Source organism: Thalassophryne amazonica, chromosome 18, assembly GCF_902500255.1.
Source record: "Thalassophryne amazonica chromosome 18, fThaAma1.1, whole genome shotgun sequence".
In the NCBI taxonomy this organism is placed as follows: domain Eukaryota; kingdom Metazoa; phylum Chordata; class Actinopteri; order Batrachoidiformes; family Batrachoididae; genus Thalassophryne; species Thalassophryne amazonica.
The window spans coordinates 39,935,533-39,954,020 of record NC_047120.1 but is presented as its reverse complement, the minus strand read 5'-3'; the positions used below and the strand labels follow the sequence as shown (position 1 = coordinate 39,954,020).

At 42.1% G+C, this 18,488-nt stretch overlaps 1 protein-coding gene across 3 annotated transcripts in view; it reads left to right on the top strand.

The window, feature by feature from the left end:
• The window catches only part of LOC117530473 (rho GTPase-activating protein 27-like), a 49,498-nt gene that overhangs the window by 4,328 nt on the left and 26,682 nt on the right, over window positions 1-18,488 (top strand). For 2 of the 3 annotated variants that reach the window (XM_034193381.1, XM_034193379.1), the window contains exon 2: window positions 3,371-4,107. In XM_034193381.1, the coding sequence (XP_034049272.1) occupies window positions 3,424-4,107 (684 nt within the window). In that variant the 5' untranslated portion in view covers window positions 3,371-3,423. Of the gene's footprint in view, window positions 1-329; window positions 410-3,370; window positions 4,108-18,488 lie in introns of all 3 variants that reach the window. The other variant, XM_034193380.1, reaches the window with a different exon arrangement.

Sequence of the window (18,488 nt, the reverse complement as noted above, 5' to 3'; positions counted from 1 at the left end):
AATATAGGTCGAAGAGGATTTGCAGATCATTGTATTCTGTTTTTATTTACATTTCACACAACGTCCCAACTTCATTGGAATTGGGGTTGTACATTGTGTTGTATTATCAATTTTTTTCCACTCGGTAAGATGACAGCGTGATGCGATGAAAGGCTGTTATGTTTTTGTGGAGAATAGTGTTGGTTTCACAGTGTCGGAATATTCCAATTATGTCCACTACAAGTGAATGATATTTAAAACTTAAAAAAATGTAATATACTGATTATCATCAGCCTTTTAACAGGCTTGTTGCTGTTTATATGTTTTATTTTATTTATTTGTGCTTTCAGCTGTAACAGCTGCTCAAGGTTGCCAAAGATGTGTATCGGGATTTGGCGCAAGGTTTATGTTGGATGCACTTCCTTTCAAGGTCAGTGGTATGAAATGGCAGGACACAAATGCAAAGCTCAGACACAGATGAGTCACTTTCAAAAGGTTTTACTGTGGGTACTTGCAAGGTTTGGTACACAGGAAGGCAGTCCAAAAACAGCAGTAGTATCAAAATCATCAAGCAAGGGCGTGGTCCAAAAAACATGCAGAGGGTCAAAAACAAAGCAAGGCAATCAAGGCAAAACTCAGAAGAAAAAGCTGGAAGCGAAGGCGTTGAGGCACAATGATCTTGCAGGGAACAGGTGGACAAGGTGAGGTTTAAATACAGGGGAAGTGATGAGCAGACAATGAGGAACAGGTGTGAGGGACAGATGCAGGGCGTGGGAGTGGAAAGACAGAGGGATACACCCACCACCAAAGACCAAGTGACAGACAAGAGGAAACATAACATAACACAAGACACCAAAATCCCAATCCTGACACTTCCAGACACCACTTTGGTTCTACAAGGAGAAACACATGTAAGAGTGGCTGTTTGTGCTCCAATAATCCTCTGTAAAGTCATCCGGAAGTGTGTTAATTCTCAATACCACATTAATGCAGGATGTATTACAGGAAAATAGAATGTATTCATGTAACCATTAACAGGTTGATCTCCCAACTGAAACTGGACCTTATACAAAGTGATGAGTATAAATCCTAAATTATCAGATAAGGCTGTTGTTGTGAACACCCAGCAGAAATCTTTAGTTGTGGAGAGCTTGCTCACCAGCATGCTGAGATATAGTCTGCCAGCCTGCACTTCTTGTGGCAGTTGGTTCAACTATGGAGCAGTCATGGACCAACAGCTAATCCAGATCAAATGTGGGCACAGAGGAAGTCTTTACTGGCTGCTAAGTAGTGTTATCCACCTACACGTTCAGACCAAGCAGTTCTATAGACTATCCACCGGGGGGTGCTCTCCTGAGATACACATCCGCAAGGGTCTATTTTTTCTGTTTGCATTCATGCTACCAGCAGGAATGTGGTAGGTAGATACAGTTATGTCACTCAGGGTTTCTACTGTGTTGAAAAAGTCCCTACCTTAAGTTTGAAGCTGATTCTGCTGTGAAACCATTTGTTTTGAGATTCCTATACAGGCCCCAAGGCCCAGTGGTGCCCGTGCTAAAAATGGGGACTTAATCCCAATGGTGCCCGTGCTAAAAATCATTGCTTAATCCCAGTGGTGCCTATGGTTACTCCTGAATGCCATTTTTACCCGAGGCCATCAAGACTTTGCGAAGACTTTGCGTCCACCTGTTCGTCTGTCTGTGCTCAGCATAAGTCCAGTCCTATTACTGCCAAAGTCTTCAAATTCACAGGGAACATTCTTGGGACAGAATTTTGACAAGTTCAGTGATGGCTAACCTTGACCTGTTTAAGAGGTATTTCAAGAGGTTAAAAAGTTCCATTCCGTTTTATTCTGTTCAGTTTTTTGTTTGTTTGTTTGGTTTTTTTTGGGGGGGGGGGGGTTGTTTGTTTGTTTGTTTGTTTGTTTGGTTTTTTTGAAGGGCAGGGGTGACAGCCAATCAGAGTACAGCGGCACCATGACATCAGTGGTTTGTCTAGCTAGCTGCAAATTCTGTTTAATTTGTGTGTAAATATAACCTCTTGGACATATATTAAGTAAAAAGCTAGCGAGAAATAAACACTTCTAAAACTCAGAAAGCTGTTTTTGGACCCTGATAACACCTCTGAACTTATTTACAAGACATTTCACGGATGTCAACGTGCACGTTAACTTATGCTAACTCAAAGCTAACTTCAGCGCTTGTCAAAGCTCATGTATGCATACGCACGCCCTCCTTCATGCTGTTAAAACATAAATATTGATTGATAGAGGGGCTTTATTGAACACATTAATTGTACATAAGACAACAGGATCTTAATAATTAATGTAAATAACAATAAATGTGTGTGTGTCTGATCTGGGCCTTGACATACACACTTTGCACTGGGATACCAATTAAGCAACTGCAAATTATAAAGAAGACAATGCTCAGCCGAGGATATTTTAGAATTGTGTTATATTTTAGATTACTCTGCATCAAAAGAGACAACATGCCCTCCACAGCTGCTCCCGAGGATCATCACAAGACTGTGCATTAACAGATACTATAAAACTGATAATATGCAAATAATGAATGTTTGAGTTCAATGGTACAAATATTTCATGAGGTGAAAGCTGGAACATACCATTCAACTCTGCTTCACCTCATTGAATGGTTTGTTCCAGCTTTCACCTCATGAAATATTCATTCCATTGAAAGAATGTAAAAGCATTCATTATTTGTTTTATATAATGGCTAAAATAGATCCTTGTCATTTGATATTTTATTAATATATAAACAGAAAAGGGACTTGCATTTTGGTGTTCCACTGCTGCTCAAGTCCAACACAAACTTTAAACAGGAGTCCAAATTGTGACGTGTAGTCCGGTGATGCTGTGCACTGACTTTGTACTTCAAAAAAAAAAAAAAAAAAAAAAGAGACTTTGTGTAGTTCCTCAGCCCCGCGAAAAAAAAAAATCACATCAGCTTTTCGTCCGAACAGCTCTTCATGCCTCCAGACAGCTTACAGCAGAGGGGATTTTTGTATGTGTGTATTAGAAGAATTAGCACCGTCAATTAGCTCCTTCAAATCGTCATCCGTCAGCAAAACAAGCTCTGCATGTTTAGCTAAATGCTGCCCGCACTAGTGGGCAGGGTTCACAGCGTGCAGGTACCAAACATATGGAACCAAATTTGCACGCTAAATACAATGCAACACAAATAGGACGAATAATGCATGCCATGTGACACAGAAAGCACCAATCAAATGACAAGGATCCACTCAGCCGTTATATAAAGTCAAATATCACTTGTGAGTCACATGAAACAGCACATGTGGAAGTGTAATGACATTTCATGTATTGTTTTTGTTTTTTTAAGCCACACTAACTTCACATTTCCTCTATTTTCAGCTCCAACATGGTAACGCTGTATTAACACAGAGACCACGTGGCTGCGCCCGAGCATGGAGCTGGTGTCAGTACAGTATGAATTTGAATACACTACTAAAGACGGTCGCCTGGTGTCAATCAAGCCTGATGAAAATTACATCCTGATCAGAAAAACTAACGAGCACTGGTGGCATGTCCGCAAAGACCAGCACACTAGGGCCTTCTATGTCCCAGCTCAGTACATGAGGGAGCTGCCTTCGCTTGGTGAAGACCCGGCGGATACGAGCAGTCTGCATGTGTGTGTGAGCAGCAGTGCGTCAGTGGACACAACAAATACACCAGCAGTGATCCGTGCACAGACGAACACCAACCCATCAGGCTTGAGGCCTGCTGAGTGTAAAGATACGCGTCACCAGGCGGCGGCTGCTTCATCATCTACCACAGAAACTCAGATTATCGTCGATGTGCCTCTGTACGCACAGCCTCTTCCTGTAAGAAAGTCCACGTTACACTCCATTAACTCGCTGCAGGATGATCACGTTGAAGAAGCACCAGATAAGGAGATTGCTATGCACTTCCCCAAAGTCAGTAATTCACATATCTATGAGACCATACCAGAATTAAATGGTCCAGAATCAGACTCACTGTCTTCTGAGTTGCAAGATGCTGTGGCTCCAGACATCACGTCATTGTTTCAGAAGGTCGACAAAAGTGCAGACGCAGCGTCTTCGTCTTCAAACAACACTGACATTGACCAGGTAATGATGTCATAGTTTTTTCATTCATCGTTCTGTTTGCGTTTTCTGTAAAAGCAGCAGTCTGCAAAGCTTCAATCCAACCAGGGTTAAAAAAAAAACATGGCCACATGTTGTCAATGTGATTAACGTTTAATCCACAAGGGGGCGCAGTTTACCAAAACTTTATTGAATTCATTTATTTATTTATCTTTTTAATTGTTGAGCAACAAAATAATGGGTGAATATAACAGACTATATGTTTTGAATAAAAAATATGAAAGGATATTCAGGCATTATCATTTTTAACTGCTATTCTGCTTATAAACATTTAAATTTGCTTTTTAATCCAAGCAGGAAATGAGTAGCCTGGGGAAAAGACTAATCTGGCAGCTCAAATTTACGCTACAGATTATTATATTAATTCTTATTTGAGAATTTGTGTGGCTATGCAGGGCTAGGAAATATAGTTTGTTTTTTTTATGTTAAATATTAAATTGACTGCATTTATATAGCACTTTTCCATCTGCATCAGACGCTCAAAGCCATTTACAAATAATGCCTCACATGCACCCCGATGTGAGGGAGCTGCCGTACAATGCGCACACTACACACCAGGAGCAATAGGGGATTAAAGACAAAGGGCCCTTAGTAATTTTCCAGTCAGGTTGGGATTTAAACTGAGGATCTTCTGGTCTCAAGCCCAAGGCCTTAACCATTAGACCATCACCTCCCCCACTATGACACATATGAACCATCAGATCTGTGTGTCGTATATCATAAAATAGACATTATTAAATATTTGACTGGGTTTATTTGGATATATAACAGATAAAAGTAAAAATAATACTCAGCACATCCTTCGGAATCTTACAATTCTGTTGGAAAAGGTGCAGTGCAAATGCGATGTGCGGTTTCCACTCCTGTACTGGACAGACTTGCTTTTTCCACTTTTGCATCCCACGCGGATCATCCACGGAACAATGTGGACCTGGCATGCTGCTTAAACACTACTTAAAGCTGCTAATTTAACATTAAGGGCAAAAGATAAATAGATCACACACACAGCTTCTATTCTTTGTTTACTAAAGTGGGTATTGGTGAACTTCCACCGGAAGATTTGACACTGTCACAGCGCATGTGTATTGATAATGGTGGTTTGTCTTATTCATATGTCTTATAGTTCAACACAGTACTTTTGATGTGATGTGATAATGTCATACATGTAGCGGAAAAACCATATAAGGTTGAGAAGATGTTAACCTTGGAGGTTAAGCAGGTGAGATTCCAAGGCTAACAGCTGAAAGCCTGCAATGTCCGCTGTGGATTTCTGCCTCATTGTGGACCCTGAGCTGCATGGTAGTGGTTCTGTTTGGTTGCTTCAACATATTTTTCAAGTATAGACTTAGCTGCTTACCTTAGCCTCACAGTAGTCAAGCGGTGCTGCTGTCCACTGAGTTTGCTTACCAATGGGGAGCTTGGTCTTACAGAACAAGAAAAAGGCATTAGTTACATTCAAGTCAAGTCTGGTAGCATGCACTGGTGTCACGCTTTGCTCCATCCACAACACCACAGAACCACTTTGAGTCCTGGATGGCAACCAGCCAGGCTAGACAACTGGGCAGTAACATTACTAGCAGTTACAACAACAGCTGTGCATTCATGCCTGCTGTTGTTATAATTTAATAATTAGGTGTTCAAGTCTGAATGGCCTGGAAAGTTGGGAAAATTGGTGTGACAGCACCATTGCCCATGTGGCTCTGTGAATTAGGCCCATATCTTACAGGCAGCTCTAGTTATTACATTGTGATTGATTGTAATAATTATTACAATAGTCACATTTATTACAGCATTGGTTGCAGCAACCACTAGAGGCTGCCATTGTGCTACATGTAGTTACTTCTCCCTTGGATTGAATGGAACTTTGCCTTTCTATGTTTTCTGTTAAATTTGTCTTAAATGTTTTAAGTTTTCTTAACATTTTTTACAGTACAGATTCATTATGCCATTTTTTTTATAGTGTTATGGCCCTAACTTGGAGTCTGTATGGGCTGAGTTCATAGAGTGCATGCCAGCTCATCAGCATATGAATGGCCCTTTTTCTCTTCTTGCCATTTCAATGTGCACAGAGGTATTTGCTGAATACCTCCAGTAAAAAGCTGAAGATCTCAGACTTCTCAGTTAACCGCAACTGCTGAGACCGGGGACTCACTTTAAGCAGGTGTGTATGTTTTATTTGTCTGGTAAACATGTTTTAATGGAGTAATGGAGATTTTCAGGGTGTCATTACAGTTCTTAGAGGAGTAACTCTTGAGAACAGAGCATGACGTTGAACAGGTTCTAAACAGGTTGTATCTCCTGAGTGATTTTTTTTAAAGGAAAGGAAGGAGTTAATCACAAAACTGAAAGCCACTCCCAAACCTCCTGCTGCTACCTGGTTTCCCCAGCACCCATGACAATCCTGAGACTTATTCTAACAGCACAGGGTGACGATGACACATTTGTGAAGCTATAACTTCTGTTCTGTTGGACATAGTTGGTTACAAACAGCAAGACCTTTTAATTTGAGGTAAGTTGATAGACTTCTCTTTGGTCTTACACCTGTTATAATATGATTAGATTAATGACATCATTAAAGGACTGCTGCTGAGGTGTAACCAAACTTGTTTTACACTTTTAGTGCTACAATGGCTGATTGCCTTTTCATTATATCACACTAATTATACATCACAACACATTTAAATGCCAAACAACATTATAAATGTAGGATCAACAAGCTCCACATTTTAAAAGGAATGTAGACTGCCGGGACCCCTCAAGTGCATTAACTCCCAACCCAAAAATGGAGGGCTGTCTCCATGGAGATGTGTGAGAGAGAGACAGAGAGTGGGGGTTTGGACCCAACAGGCAGGGCTTTGGCACTTTAGTGCCAGCCCTGGCATGCATTCGGCATGTGCGTATGCGCATACATAATGTGCAGAACTACTCAGTTATCAAAAATGTAGGTCATTTAATACCGAGGGTAGGCTGGAGCTTCATTAGCCTCTTTTGGGATATATTTTGTACAATGGATGACAAAAATCATGTTCAGAATCCAAAGTGTAGAGCCTGTTTTTATGACACCGCTGTCGTTAAAATCAGTATAATAGGGGCCCAACATCCAACTGATTGTTGGTCAAGGAACTATTGACTGCTGATTGACACCATCCTGAACCCTTGACTCTTCTAGCACGAGCTAAGTTTTTCTTTTTGGAGATGAACTCTGGGCAGCCAGACATTCTTTGCAAACACATGACCTAATAGAAAGCAAATATTCTTTCTGTTCTGTGTAACATACTAAATGAAATGCCAAGAAACTGCTCCAACAGGTAGTGTGAGAGTGTCTCGTCAGACCTCGTCGAGCCTCTCTGTTTTCCGGCTCATTTCTGCAGAATAAGAACAGGTGAATGTAGCTTAATCTTCCTCATTGTTCTGAATATGCTTGGCCTTTGGTCATATTGTATGAACTACTAACTCGGAATGTATCGACCCTCTGTGTCCTTTGCCACGTTTAGTCTGCCCTTTAAGTTTCTCCAAAGAGAGTTTAACAGGACATAAAGCTTGTTTCACCCATTTTCTTTTGTTGCATTGTTAATATTCCACCAAAGACTCTTTAGAAACCTTTCAATCATGATCTACAAGTTGCATGAGTTCATTCTAAACAAACGTCTGCAAGATTAGAAGTCTTTTTCAAGCTTGTAAAATTGCTTGTTTGCAGCATTCCCAGAGTTCAAAGCAGAATATTGCCATATATATTTGTTTATTTACTGTATTTTCCATATTTTCCAGAGTATAATTCACTTTTTTGTACTAGTTTGGGAGGTTCTGTGGCTTTAATACTGAAAAAGCATGTGTTCCTCTTGCATAATAAGAAGTAACTATTTCCATAGGGCTTTCTCAGGAATCAAAGCACTAAACAAAATAGCTAATAATACATATAAAAGGTGCGATTTATATTCCAGAAACTATAGTATATACACAATTCATTTGCACCTACAAATGTTGAGGTGGCAAAAACTGGCTTTCCACTTTCAATTTCATTATTAAGAAAAATGCTCAGCAACTGGTCCAGAAATATGTTGACCGAAAAAGTAAGAGTGGAATTAAATGGTCAAAAAGAAGTGTATCTGACCAGGTTTGCCGTCATTGCATGTGCAAAGAAAGGTGGCCTGCAGCGCTCAGATAAGGAAGTGATAAAGCCTCACATGGGCTAATTCCACACTGAGCATTTCTTGAGTTATCCAAGATTCCAGGCCATGAGAATTGTGATGTAAGAGGGAGGTGGAACCAGATGGATTCAATGGCTCAACTGTGTGCTATGTGGCGTGATTTTGGGCCCCAATTTGGTACTCTATTGTTTGATTGGATGAGTGCTAATGAGGTTAAGTAATCAAGAAGATTGCTGCTTCACTTGTTGCTGAAGACAGTTGTGTATTCCGTGCTCAAGGATTTTCACTCCAAATCATGACTGAAAATATGTTCAAGATTAAAAAGGGTGAACTCAAGAGTGTGTACCTAATGTAAGGCACAGAATTACATTTCTTGTGTTGTTACATTTAAAAATACTTTGCCCTTTAAAAGATCTACTAGCGTGTTGCCTAGGGTTGCCACCCATCCCTTAAAATATAGAATTGTCCTTTTTATTTGACAGTTAATTGTTATGTCCTATATTGAATCAATACGGGATGTAAATTTTTCCGTATTTTCATAAATGTCCCACACACACTCATCAAAATTGAATCACGAACAAAATAAAACACAGGAAATATTAAAGGTTGCCAACATCATCTCTGTACCTTGCGTCAGGTCCGATAGCGAGGACCCGACATCCAAAACTCCACCACATCCAAAGAAGCAAAAATGTTTTCAAATGTACAGGCGTGAGTGGGAAGAGTCGAACCCCTGGCTTGACAGCATTAGTGGCAATGAGTACAAGGCAAGGTGTAGGCAAACAACTATTTCACTCATCTTCAACTGCTTGTCCGAGATCGGGTTGCAGATGCAACACCTCCAGCAGGGTACCCCAGACTTCCCTCTCCCATGCTACATTGACCACCTCTGACTGGGGGATCCCGAGGTGTTCCCAGGGCAGTGTGGAGATATAATCTCTCCACCTAGTCCTGGGTCTTCCCCGGGGTCTCCTTCCAGGTGGATGTGCCTGGAACACCTCCCTTGGAAGGCACCCAGGAGGCATGCTTACGAGATGCCCAAACCATCTCAGCTGGCTCCTTTGAATGCGAACTCTACTCCGAGCTCCCCACGGATGACCGAACTTCTCACCCTATCTCTAAAGGAGACACCAGCCACTCTCCTAAGGAAGCCCATTTCGGCTGCTTGTACCCGCGAGCTAGGTTTTTCTGTCATGACCCAACCCTCATGACCATAGGTGAGAGTAGGAACGAAGATTGACCAGTAGATCGAGAGCTTTCCCTTTTGGCTCGGCTCCCTTTTCGTCACAAGAGTATGATAGAGCGAATGTGACACTGCCCCTGCTGTGCCGATTCTCTGGCCAATCTCACGCTCCATTGTCCCCTCACTCGTGAACAAGACCCCAAGGTACTTGAACTCCTTCACTTGGGGCAAGACGTGTTCCCTACCCGGAGTAGGCAATCCTTTGGTTTCCTGCTGAGAACCATGGCCTCAGATTTAGAGGTGCTGATCCTCATCACACCGCTTCACACTCGGATGCGAACTGATCCAGTGAGTGTTGGAGATTGGATGGCCCTGAGAAGAGACCCCCTCACTCCATACTCCTGCAGTACCTCCCACAGTATCTCTCGGGGTACCTGATCATACACCTTCTCCAAGTCCACAAAACACATGTAGACTGGATGGGCATATTCCCAGGCACCCTCCAGGATGCTTGTGAGAGTGACTAGCTGGTCGGTTGTTCCACGACCAGGACGGAACCCACATTGTTCCTCTTTAATCAAAGGTTCGACTATCGGCTGAACCCTCCTTTCCAGCACCCTGGAGTAGACTTTACCAGTGAGGCTGAGTAGCATGATTCCCCTGTAGTTGGCACACACTCTCTGGTCCCCCTTTTTAAATATGGGGACCACCACCTTAGTTTGCCACTCCTTAGGCACTGTTCCAGACCTCAACGCAATGTTGAAGAGACATCTCATCCAAGACAATCCCTCCACACCCAGAGGCTTCAGCATTTCTGGACGGATCTCATCAACCCCCGGGGCCTTGCCACTGCGGAGTTGCTTGACTACCTCAGTGACTTCCACCAGGGAAATTGATGAAATTCCTCTATCAGCTTCCAGCTCTGCCCCTAGTACAGAGGGCGTTCCGGTCTGATGCAGGAGTTCCTCAAAGTATTCCTTCCAGCATCGGATTACAGCCTCAGTTGAAGTCAACAGAGTCCCGTCTTTACTGTAGACAGCTTGGATGGTTCCCCGTTTTCCCCTCCTGAGGTGCGTCATGGTCCGCCAGAAGCACCTTGGTGCCGACTGAAAGTCCTTCTCCATGGCTGCTCTGAACTCCTCCCACACTCCACAGCAGAGGCTGCTGCTCTTCAGGCCTGTCAATACCTTACAACTGCCTCCGGAGTCCTCCTGGATAACATATCCCAGAAGGACTCCTTCTTCAGTCGGACGACTTCCCTGACCACCGGTGTCCACCACGGTGTTCAAGGGTTGCTGCCCTTGAGGCACCTAAGACCTTCAGCCCACACCTCCCTGCTTCAGCAATGGAAGCTTCGAACATTGCCCATTCTGGTTCAATTCCCCCAACCTCCACAGGGATGCTAGAAAAGCTCCGCTGGAGGTGTGAGTTGAAGATCTGTTGGACAGTGGGCTCCTCCAGACATTCCCAGTTCATCCGCGCAACCCGTTTGGGCTTACCAGGTCCGTCCAAAGTGCTCCCCATCCTCTGATCCAACTCACCACCAGATGGTGATCAGTTGACAGCTCTGCCCCTCTCTTCACCCGAGTGTCCAGAACATGTGGCCTCAAATCAGATGATACAATCACAAAATCGATCATTGATCTTCGGCCTAGGGTGCTCTGGTATCATGTGCACTTATGAACATCCTTATGTTCGAACATGGTGTTTGTTATGGACAGTCTGTGACTAGCACAGAAGTCCAATAACAAACAACCATTTGGGTTTAGATCAGGGAGACCATTCCTCCCAGTCATGCCTCTCCAGGTGTTTCTGTCATTGCCCATGTGTGCATTGAAGTCCCCCAGCAGAACAATGGAGTGTTCCACCGGAGCCCCATACAGGACTCCATTCAGGGACTCCAAGAAGGCCCAATACTCCAAACTGCTGTTCAGTGCATATGCACAAACAACAGTCGGAGTTCCCCCCGCCACCCGAAGGCGCAGGGAGGTGACCCTCTCATCTACCAGGGTAAACTCCAATGTAGCGGCACTCAGCCGGGGACTTATGAGTATCCCCATACCCGCCCGGCGCATCACACCCTGCGCAACTCCAGAGAATAATAAGGTCCAATCCCTATCAAGAAGAGTGATTCCAGAGCCGAGGCTGTGCATGGAGGCGAGGCCCACCAGATGTAACTGGTATTGCTACACCTCCCGCACAAGCTCCGGTTCTTTCCCACACAGCGAGGTGACGTTCCACACCCCCAGAGCTAGCCCCTGCCGCCCGGGTTGGCAGGGATTAGACCTCAGCAGTTTTTAGAAGAACAACTCAACCCTTTTTTCCTGTTAAGTACTAATTTTGTTTATGTTAATTTACTTTCTTAATGTATTTATAAATGTATTTATAAATGGTTTAGGTTCTTGTTATCATATGCACACCACAATGGAAATAAGTGTTTTCACTTTCTTGTGTCATCCATGTATTTGTAACGTATTTACATTTATGTACTTACATTGAACTTACTAAATAAAATCACACATGCACGCACACACTTACACTTTTAATATAAAGATGGTTTACCACCCTCTGCTGGAATGGTGTGTCCAGAATGTAATTAGCAATGTTAGCTAATATCCGCATTTTCTCCAAAAAAATATTAGTCCTCTCAATGTTGTGTTTTGGCAGCGTTAATCCTTGACCCAAAATACATAAGCATACCGAATGGCAAATGTCAGATGTCCTTAGGTTGTCCGTGATTAAAGGTATATGCACGCATGGAGAGATTTTTGTCTTTTCCGCATTCTGCCATATGCAGGTACTTCTATTTTTTGACACAAGCAGAGACAGTGGTGACATCAGAAGACAAACGCAATACACATTTCACTCCAGATAACAGCAACATGACATTTAATTAACTGACTAAACCAATTGAACTACAAAACACCTAAATCAATAACACTAACACTGTTAAACTACCATGAACCACAATAACATTTAAAACCGTAAATCCTGAATTGCCATGGTGCATTGCAGCACAATGTCCATTGTTTACTGATTAGTTAAAATCGCTAATTTCTCAAAAAATATTTGTTCTGCCATCTTTCAATTTTGGCAGCATTCATCTTTAACCTAAATTACATAAGCATACAAATGGCAAATGTCAGCTGTCCCCGGTTTCTCCGTAATCGAAGCCGTCCGTACACACGAACACACACAGAGGCCACTTGGCTATTATAATATAGATGTTTCCAGCCTATATTATTATTAAAACAACCTTTGAAATGTTCAGTAAATCATTCCAACCCAGAGCTGTTCTTGTTATTAAAGTTTATGAAAAGTGCATTATTAGTAAAATCCTGCTTGTTGAAGTGTTTCAAAATGTTTGCTTTGTGTTACACTGTTTCAACTCTACTTTTCATATCTCCCCTATTTTATGATGCCTGTTCCAGACTAAATTTTATCACTAAGGTTCTGTAGATAGTGCAACCTATTTCACAATGGCACTCAGTAGAGCGCTGACACATTTTTTGATTATCACCGTTGCCCTTATAAATTCTATGCAATTTTGGTGCTTGTTGTTGGGGAAACTTGGGCTCTTCCTGTGCTTGTTGAGAGCCACGAGGGCTGGAGGTGATCCCTTCATGCATTGGGTACATTCCAAATTATTCATCATTCTCTCACAGTGATAACATTGTAGACAAATAGTCATTTACTCATGCACACATACACACACACCTGTGGTAAAGCTGAAGTAATTCAGCCAATCCATGTTTTTGGACAGACAGCATAATGGTTTAGAAGTCAGCCCTATTGCCTCACAGCAAGAAGGTCCTACGTTTCCCTGCATGTTCTCCCCGTGTTTGCATGAGTTCCCTCCGGGTCCTCCAGCTTCCTTCCACTTCCAAAGACATGCAAGTTGGGTGAATTTGTGGCTTTTAATTGACCACAGGTGTGAATATGTGTGATAGACTGGTGACCTTTCCGGGATGTTCCTCCAAAATTGTCAGGTTTTTCTTTAAGGCTAGATTAAAACTTTTTGCAAAGCATTTTTAAAGTAAACTGACTAGAAGTCTCATGAAAACAACAACAAATGATGCAGGCTGACTGACATAGTCATTTTTATATGGGTTCTCTGGTATATTTGCATGGCAAACTGTCTTTATAAATGCCAGATTCCTGAGTGCCAAGACTGACTGTCTGACTGTCACACAGAAATCTCCAGTAAATTAAAAGAGAATTCACGAGGGTGCCGACACATACAGAGATGGGAGGGTTACTGTAAAAATCTAGTAACATGACTAATTATCTGCTCAGAGATGTAATCTGTAACCTAATGCCATCATCATGAAAATTAACAGTATAATTACTTTTGTTATTCATGGATTATATTGCTGTCACATTTACATAAAGACAATAGAAACAAAATATCAATATGACTTTTACTGAGGTATATTCTGAGACTTAAAACTCAAAGACTGTTATGAGCAAAACAGTGAATTATTTATAAATTTATGACAGCACGACCCCACTATTAAACTACAGGAAGCAGCTGTGGTTGCCCAAGGTGTCATACAAGTTAGAACCGTCTCTGAGTTAAAGTTACCATGGCGAACCCCCCAACCCCCCCAACCCCGAACCCACACAATTCATATTGTTACATCATTAAAACTATGGACCTATCATCTAGAAGCCTGGACTATCGGAGGCAAATCAGTCATGATATGGGGAGTATGAAGTAGTGGATCCACTACAACGTGCAACTGGTCTCTATACAACCAGCGTAGGAGCTGTGGCCGTGTTCTCATATTTATGTCCGGTGGGTATTATTGGATTTTGCCACGACTACCCTTTGTCACCAGTACTGTTTGTGATTTTCATGTGACATTTCAGGGTAGAGTCAGGGATTGGAGGGTTCGTCTCTACTTTTTTGCAGATGATATGCTTCTGTTGGTTTCATCAGACACTGACTTACGATGTGCATTGGGAAGGTCAGAGGTGGGTTGAGGCAGCTTGTTTTCCGACTTGAGGTGTTGTGTGGAAACTGGCACGTATTTTACTTGGGTGTGAGTTACCGTAATTCCCATTCACGACTTCTGAGGTGACTGTGTGTACATGTGCCGCACGTTTATGCACAGAAGAGGGTGTTCATATAACAAAATACTACGGGTAGTAATCTCCCTTACTGAACTATGTGCTGTTGTGGCCTCTTGCAGATGGAAGTGCTGACAAGTGTCATTATAGACAAACTTCCAGTTTGAAGCAGTCGCCCTCCTGGACTGTACTTCTAAAACAGAGTGGCCCATACAAACAAATTTTAAATACCACTGAGGGAATATCTTGCTTCCCTTTTGCACCCATAATTGTCTGGTTGAATACGGCACTTATTCGCGAAGCTGCTGCACACTTAGAATAATATATATGAAGATTCTCAAGCGGTATGATATTATTGGTGGAATAAAATGAGTTGTTTTGTTACAGTGTGTTGTTTTTCAAAGTTATCACTTGTTCAGGAAGGAAGTTAAAATGACCTGCAATCACTGTAGCACTCCCGCTGTCTGACCCTCTTCTCTGGCGTGTTTTCATCATCTCATTTCTCCTTTCTACCCCCTCTACACAGACGGTTACCCTCTACCCTCCTATCTTACACTCAAGCATTTACGTGCATGTGCAAGCTTCAGTCCCAGTTGTCACAAAGTGCCTTCCTGCTGCTCTTGTAACAGCGCTCACAGTTCTGCTTTCTCTTCGGGTTGCAACTGTCACAGCTGCTGCGAGAGGAAGATGCGTACATGAGTTTAACTTCTCTCCCACTATCGAGACGCGACTGAACTCGATTCAAGAACCTTTGTGCAGTTTTTGTTAATGATCCAGTTCCACTCAAGAGAATGGCATAAACATGGTGGATATGTACTCCAGGGTTTTTCAAACTCAGAGGGCCAAGAGGGACTTAACTCTACCAGTGGTACCTCAGGTAGGTCAACACTGTTTGGGCAAAGCCTTGTTTCTAATTGCTTCATGCATATTTTTTTTTTTTTTTTTTTTGACTCACTGTATATTCTGGTTTTAATAATGTCTTGCTTCCTGCTTTCAGTGAGCACCACCTCTGCACTTGTTCTTTTCCTGTACTGCACAAAGTAGCCAAAAAGTGAAATGACAATGAAGCTACTGCTGATCAAACATTTTCCTATTTCACATTTTAAATTTAACAACAGTAATTTAAAGAATCGTTAAGTTTAAATCAGTGAAATGGCCGTGGAAGTCAGCATGTGAGAGCCTCGTTTTAAGTGTGTTTGGCTGTTTGTTGATGTTTATTTCTGCCGGTCGTCAAAAGCGGGGCGGAGGTTATGTTATCTCTTGTCTATTGGTTTGTTTACAAGACATCTCAAAAATGAGCAGGACACATTTTGGTGAAGTTTCACGGCAAGATGATCCTTGAGGAAGGGAAGAGTTGGCACGGATCTACTTCAAAACTTTTCCTTCTGTTTCTTTAAAGCTACAGTATGTAGGATTTTGTGTCACCTAGTGGTGAGGTTGCAGATTGCACTATACCATCATATTTACATTGTTGTTTTTCTTTGTTTATTGCTTCTTTGGTTCCGGGTATTGCCTTCTCTTCTCATAAGTAATAAGTATTATCCTCTATTTCACAAAAATATGTGTTGTCAAACTTTATTAACCTGCGCTAGCAACCAGTAGACTATGTATAAGGGAGCAACCACTAATTCATCTTCTTTTTTCTTCAGTATTCTGGATGTTTTGATCAATGCAAATGATGAAATAAGTATGTCCCCTTTGGGCTACTGTCACAACACGGCAGCCTCCACAAAGGAGCCCTCTTCCGCGTAAATATGAGACTCATTCTAAGCTTATAAAAAAGCATTGTGTTATTTTTGTGGGTAATTATACACTAACAAACAGATGTTTATGAATACTACATTTGATTCCTGCTAATGAACACCCCTAAATCCTACATACTGTAGCTTTAAGGTTTGATGTTGTTTTATTCATCCTTATGTCTTATACCATTAAATGTTGGACATTCATGTTAAACATTCTTAATGCCCAAAATTTATGTCTGCTATAAGAAATTGAGACCAGAAATGGCTCATTTAAGACTTCTGTGACATGTGTCACAGACGTTCATGTCCAAACTCTTGCTTAGCTTTGCGAGACACGCCCACTGTGATACGACCACACAGCCTGTGAGAGAGAGAAAGATGGAGAAATGCCACCTATCTGAAGAAGCACAAGGAGCAGCAAGACCTTCCTACTTGAAACATCAGCCAGAGCGTTGAGCACAATGACTGCAGTGGCTGTTGGGAATTGTTGGCTGTGAAGTTTATATCGGTTTCTGCTGTAGATTATTGGAAAAAGTGCATTATATAAACCCCTTTAACATTTTGAGACAGGTTCTCTTTTTCTTTCTTTAACATTCCCGTCTTATGAAATGACAAAGAGTTGGTGAAGGAATTAGTCAGAATTCTGACTATCCTCCACTAATGATTGGCAAAGGTAATAATGATAGTTATTGCTGCCACCAAATGATTCTGATACCTAAACTCAGAATATAAGTGGCATTGTGGGGCAGTGGTTAAGCACAAAGTTACAGGTTTGTTCCTGACTGCTGCCTTTCTGTGGAGAGTTTGCATATTTTCCCAGAGAGATTGCAAACATGGTGAAACGGCCAAAGGCAAGTAAAGCTGCAGGGATCTGTGGTATTGGCCTGAACTACTTCAAGTGGGTGGACATGATGTTCACCTGGAATTGCAAAGAATCTTTGATTCTATTTAAAAGACATGCGTCATCCCAACAGACTGAAAGAATGTAGTCGCTAAGGGTCATTGCCTAGATTTCAAAAACTGTATTACAGTGCTCTCTGTGCCAGGCAAGGGTTTTCTCAATATAATTCAGTGCCAGCTGCTTTCTGGTCAATGATCAGAGCATCTTGGTTTTACACCTAAAATGTCAACCATCCGCCACATCTTAGTAAGTGTGAATATGGATGGGGTTCTATGTGGCCTATGTTGGTATTTGCAAAGCATTTTATTGATCAAGCTGCTTTGTGGAACATCATGAGAATTTTGTTCCTGAACATCATAAGTACCGATAAACGGCTACTGTGAGTGCTGTGTGGAGCAGGGCAGAGTCTCTGACTTCTTCCCAGGGAATTCTGGCATTCTACAGGTATGTTTTCTGGTTCCTAATCTGTTCAGTGTTTATATGGACTGGGTGTTGGGTAAGGTCATTGTGTTTAGCGACTTGGATGACTCTGTCAGTGGGGAGAGGTTCGCTGACCTTGACTTTCCCAACTTTGGTGTGATCTGGAGTAAGTGGATGTAAAATTCAGGTTTTGAATGTCTCCTTGGACGCAGCGACCAGAAGTTTCTCTGTATGAGGTAAACGTTTTGAACTTGTAGAGAGATTCTCTTTTCTTGGCACTAACATTTATGTTCTCAACCTTTGAGATCTAAAGACACTTCGGAAGAGCATATAGAATCGTGAGGTCCCTGAGCACAGGGTATTTGGTTTTCCTTTGCAGGACAATGAAGGCCCAAGTCTTTACAATCCTAGGCCTGGTTTTATGAAACTGTATGAAGGGAGATAGACTGAGATTAAGGCTTGGTACGCAAAATTTAGTCAAAAACCGGTCAAAATATAGCGCGAGAGACACTTTAGTCTTTTTGTATCACGGTGACATTGACGCCTTGCGAAAGGCTCGGCAGGACGGGATGTCTTGCGGTGAGGAACGACTGTCTCAGTGGGACACAGGTGAGAAAAAAATATGGTGTTTTGAGTTTAGTTTCAACAGAGGGCATTTCAAGGTCAACCTGGCATCCATCCTCCGTGTCACTTTCAGAAGGACTGAGAACAGAAACAGCCCTTCATTATTCTGTTTTACGCTCGCTGGCATTCTTTAACCAAATTATCTGTGAGGATGGGTGCATTTGCATATGATGTACCTGCTGTTCAGAAAGCAGAATTGTGTGAAAGTAACATGAGGTTTTAGTTCTGAGTGCGAGTCATCTACAGCTTGA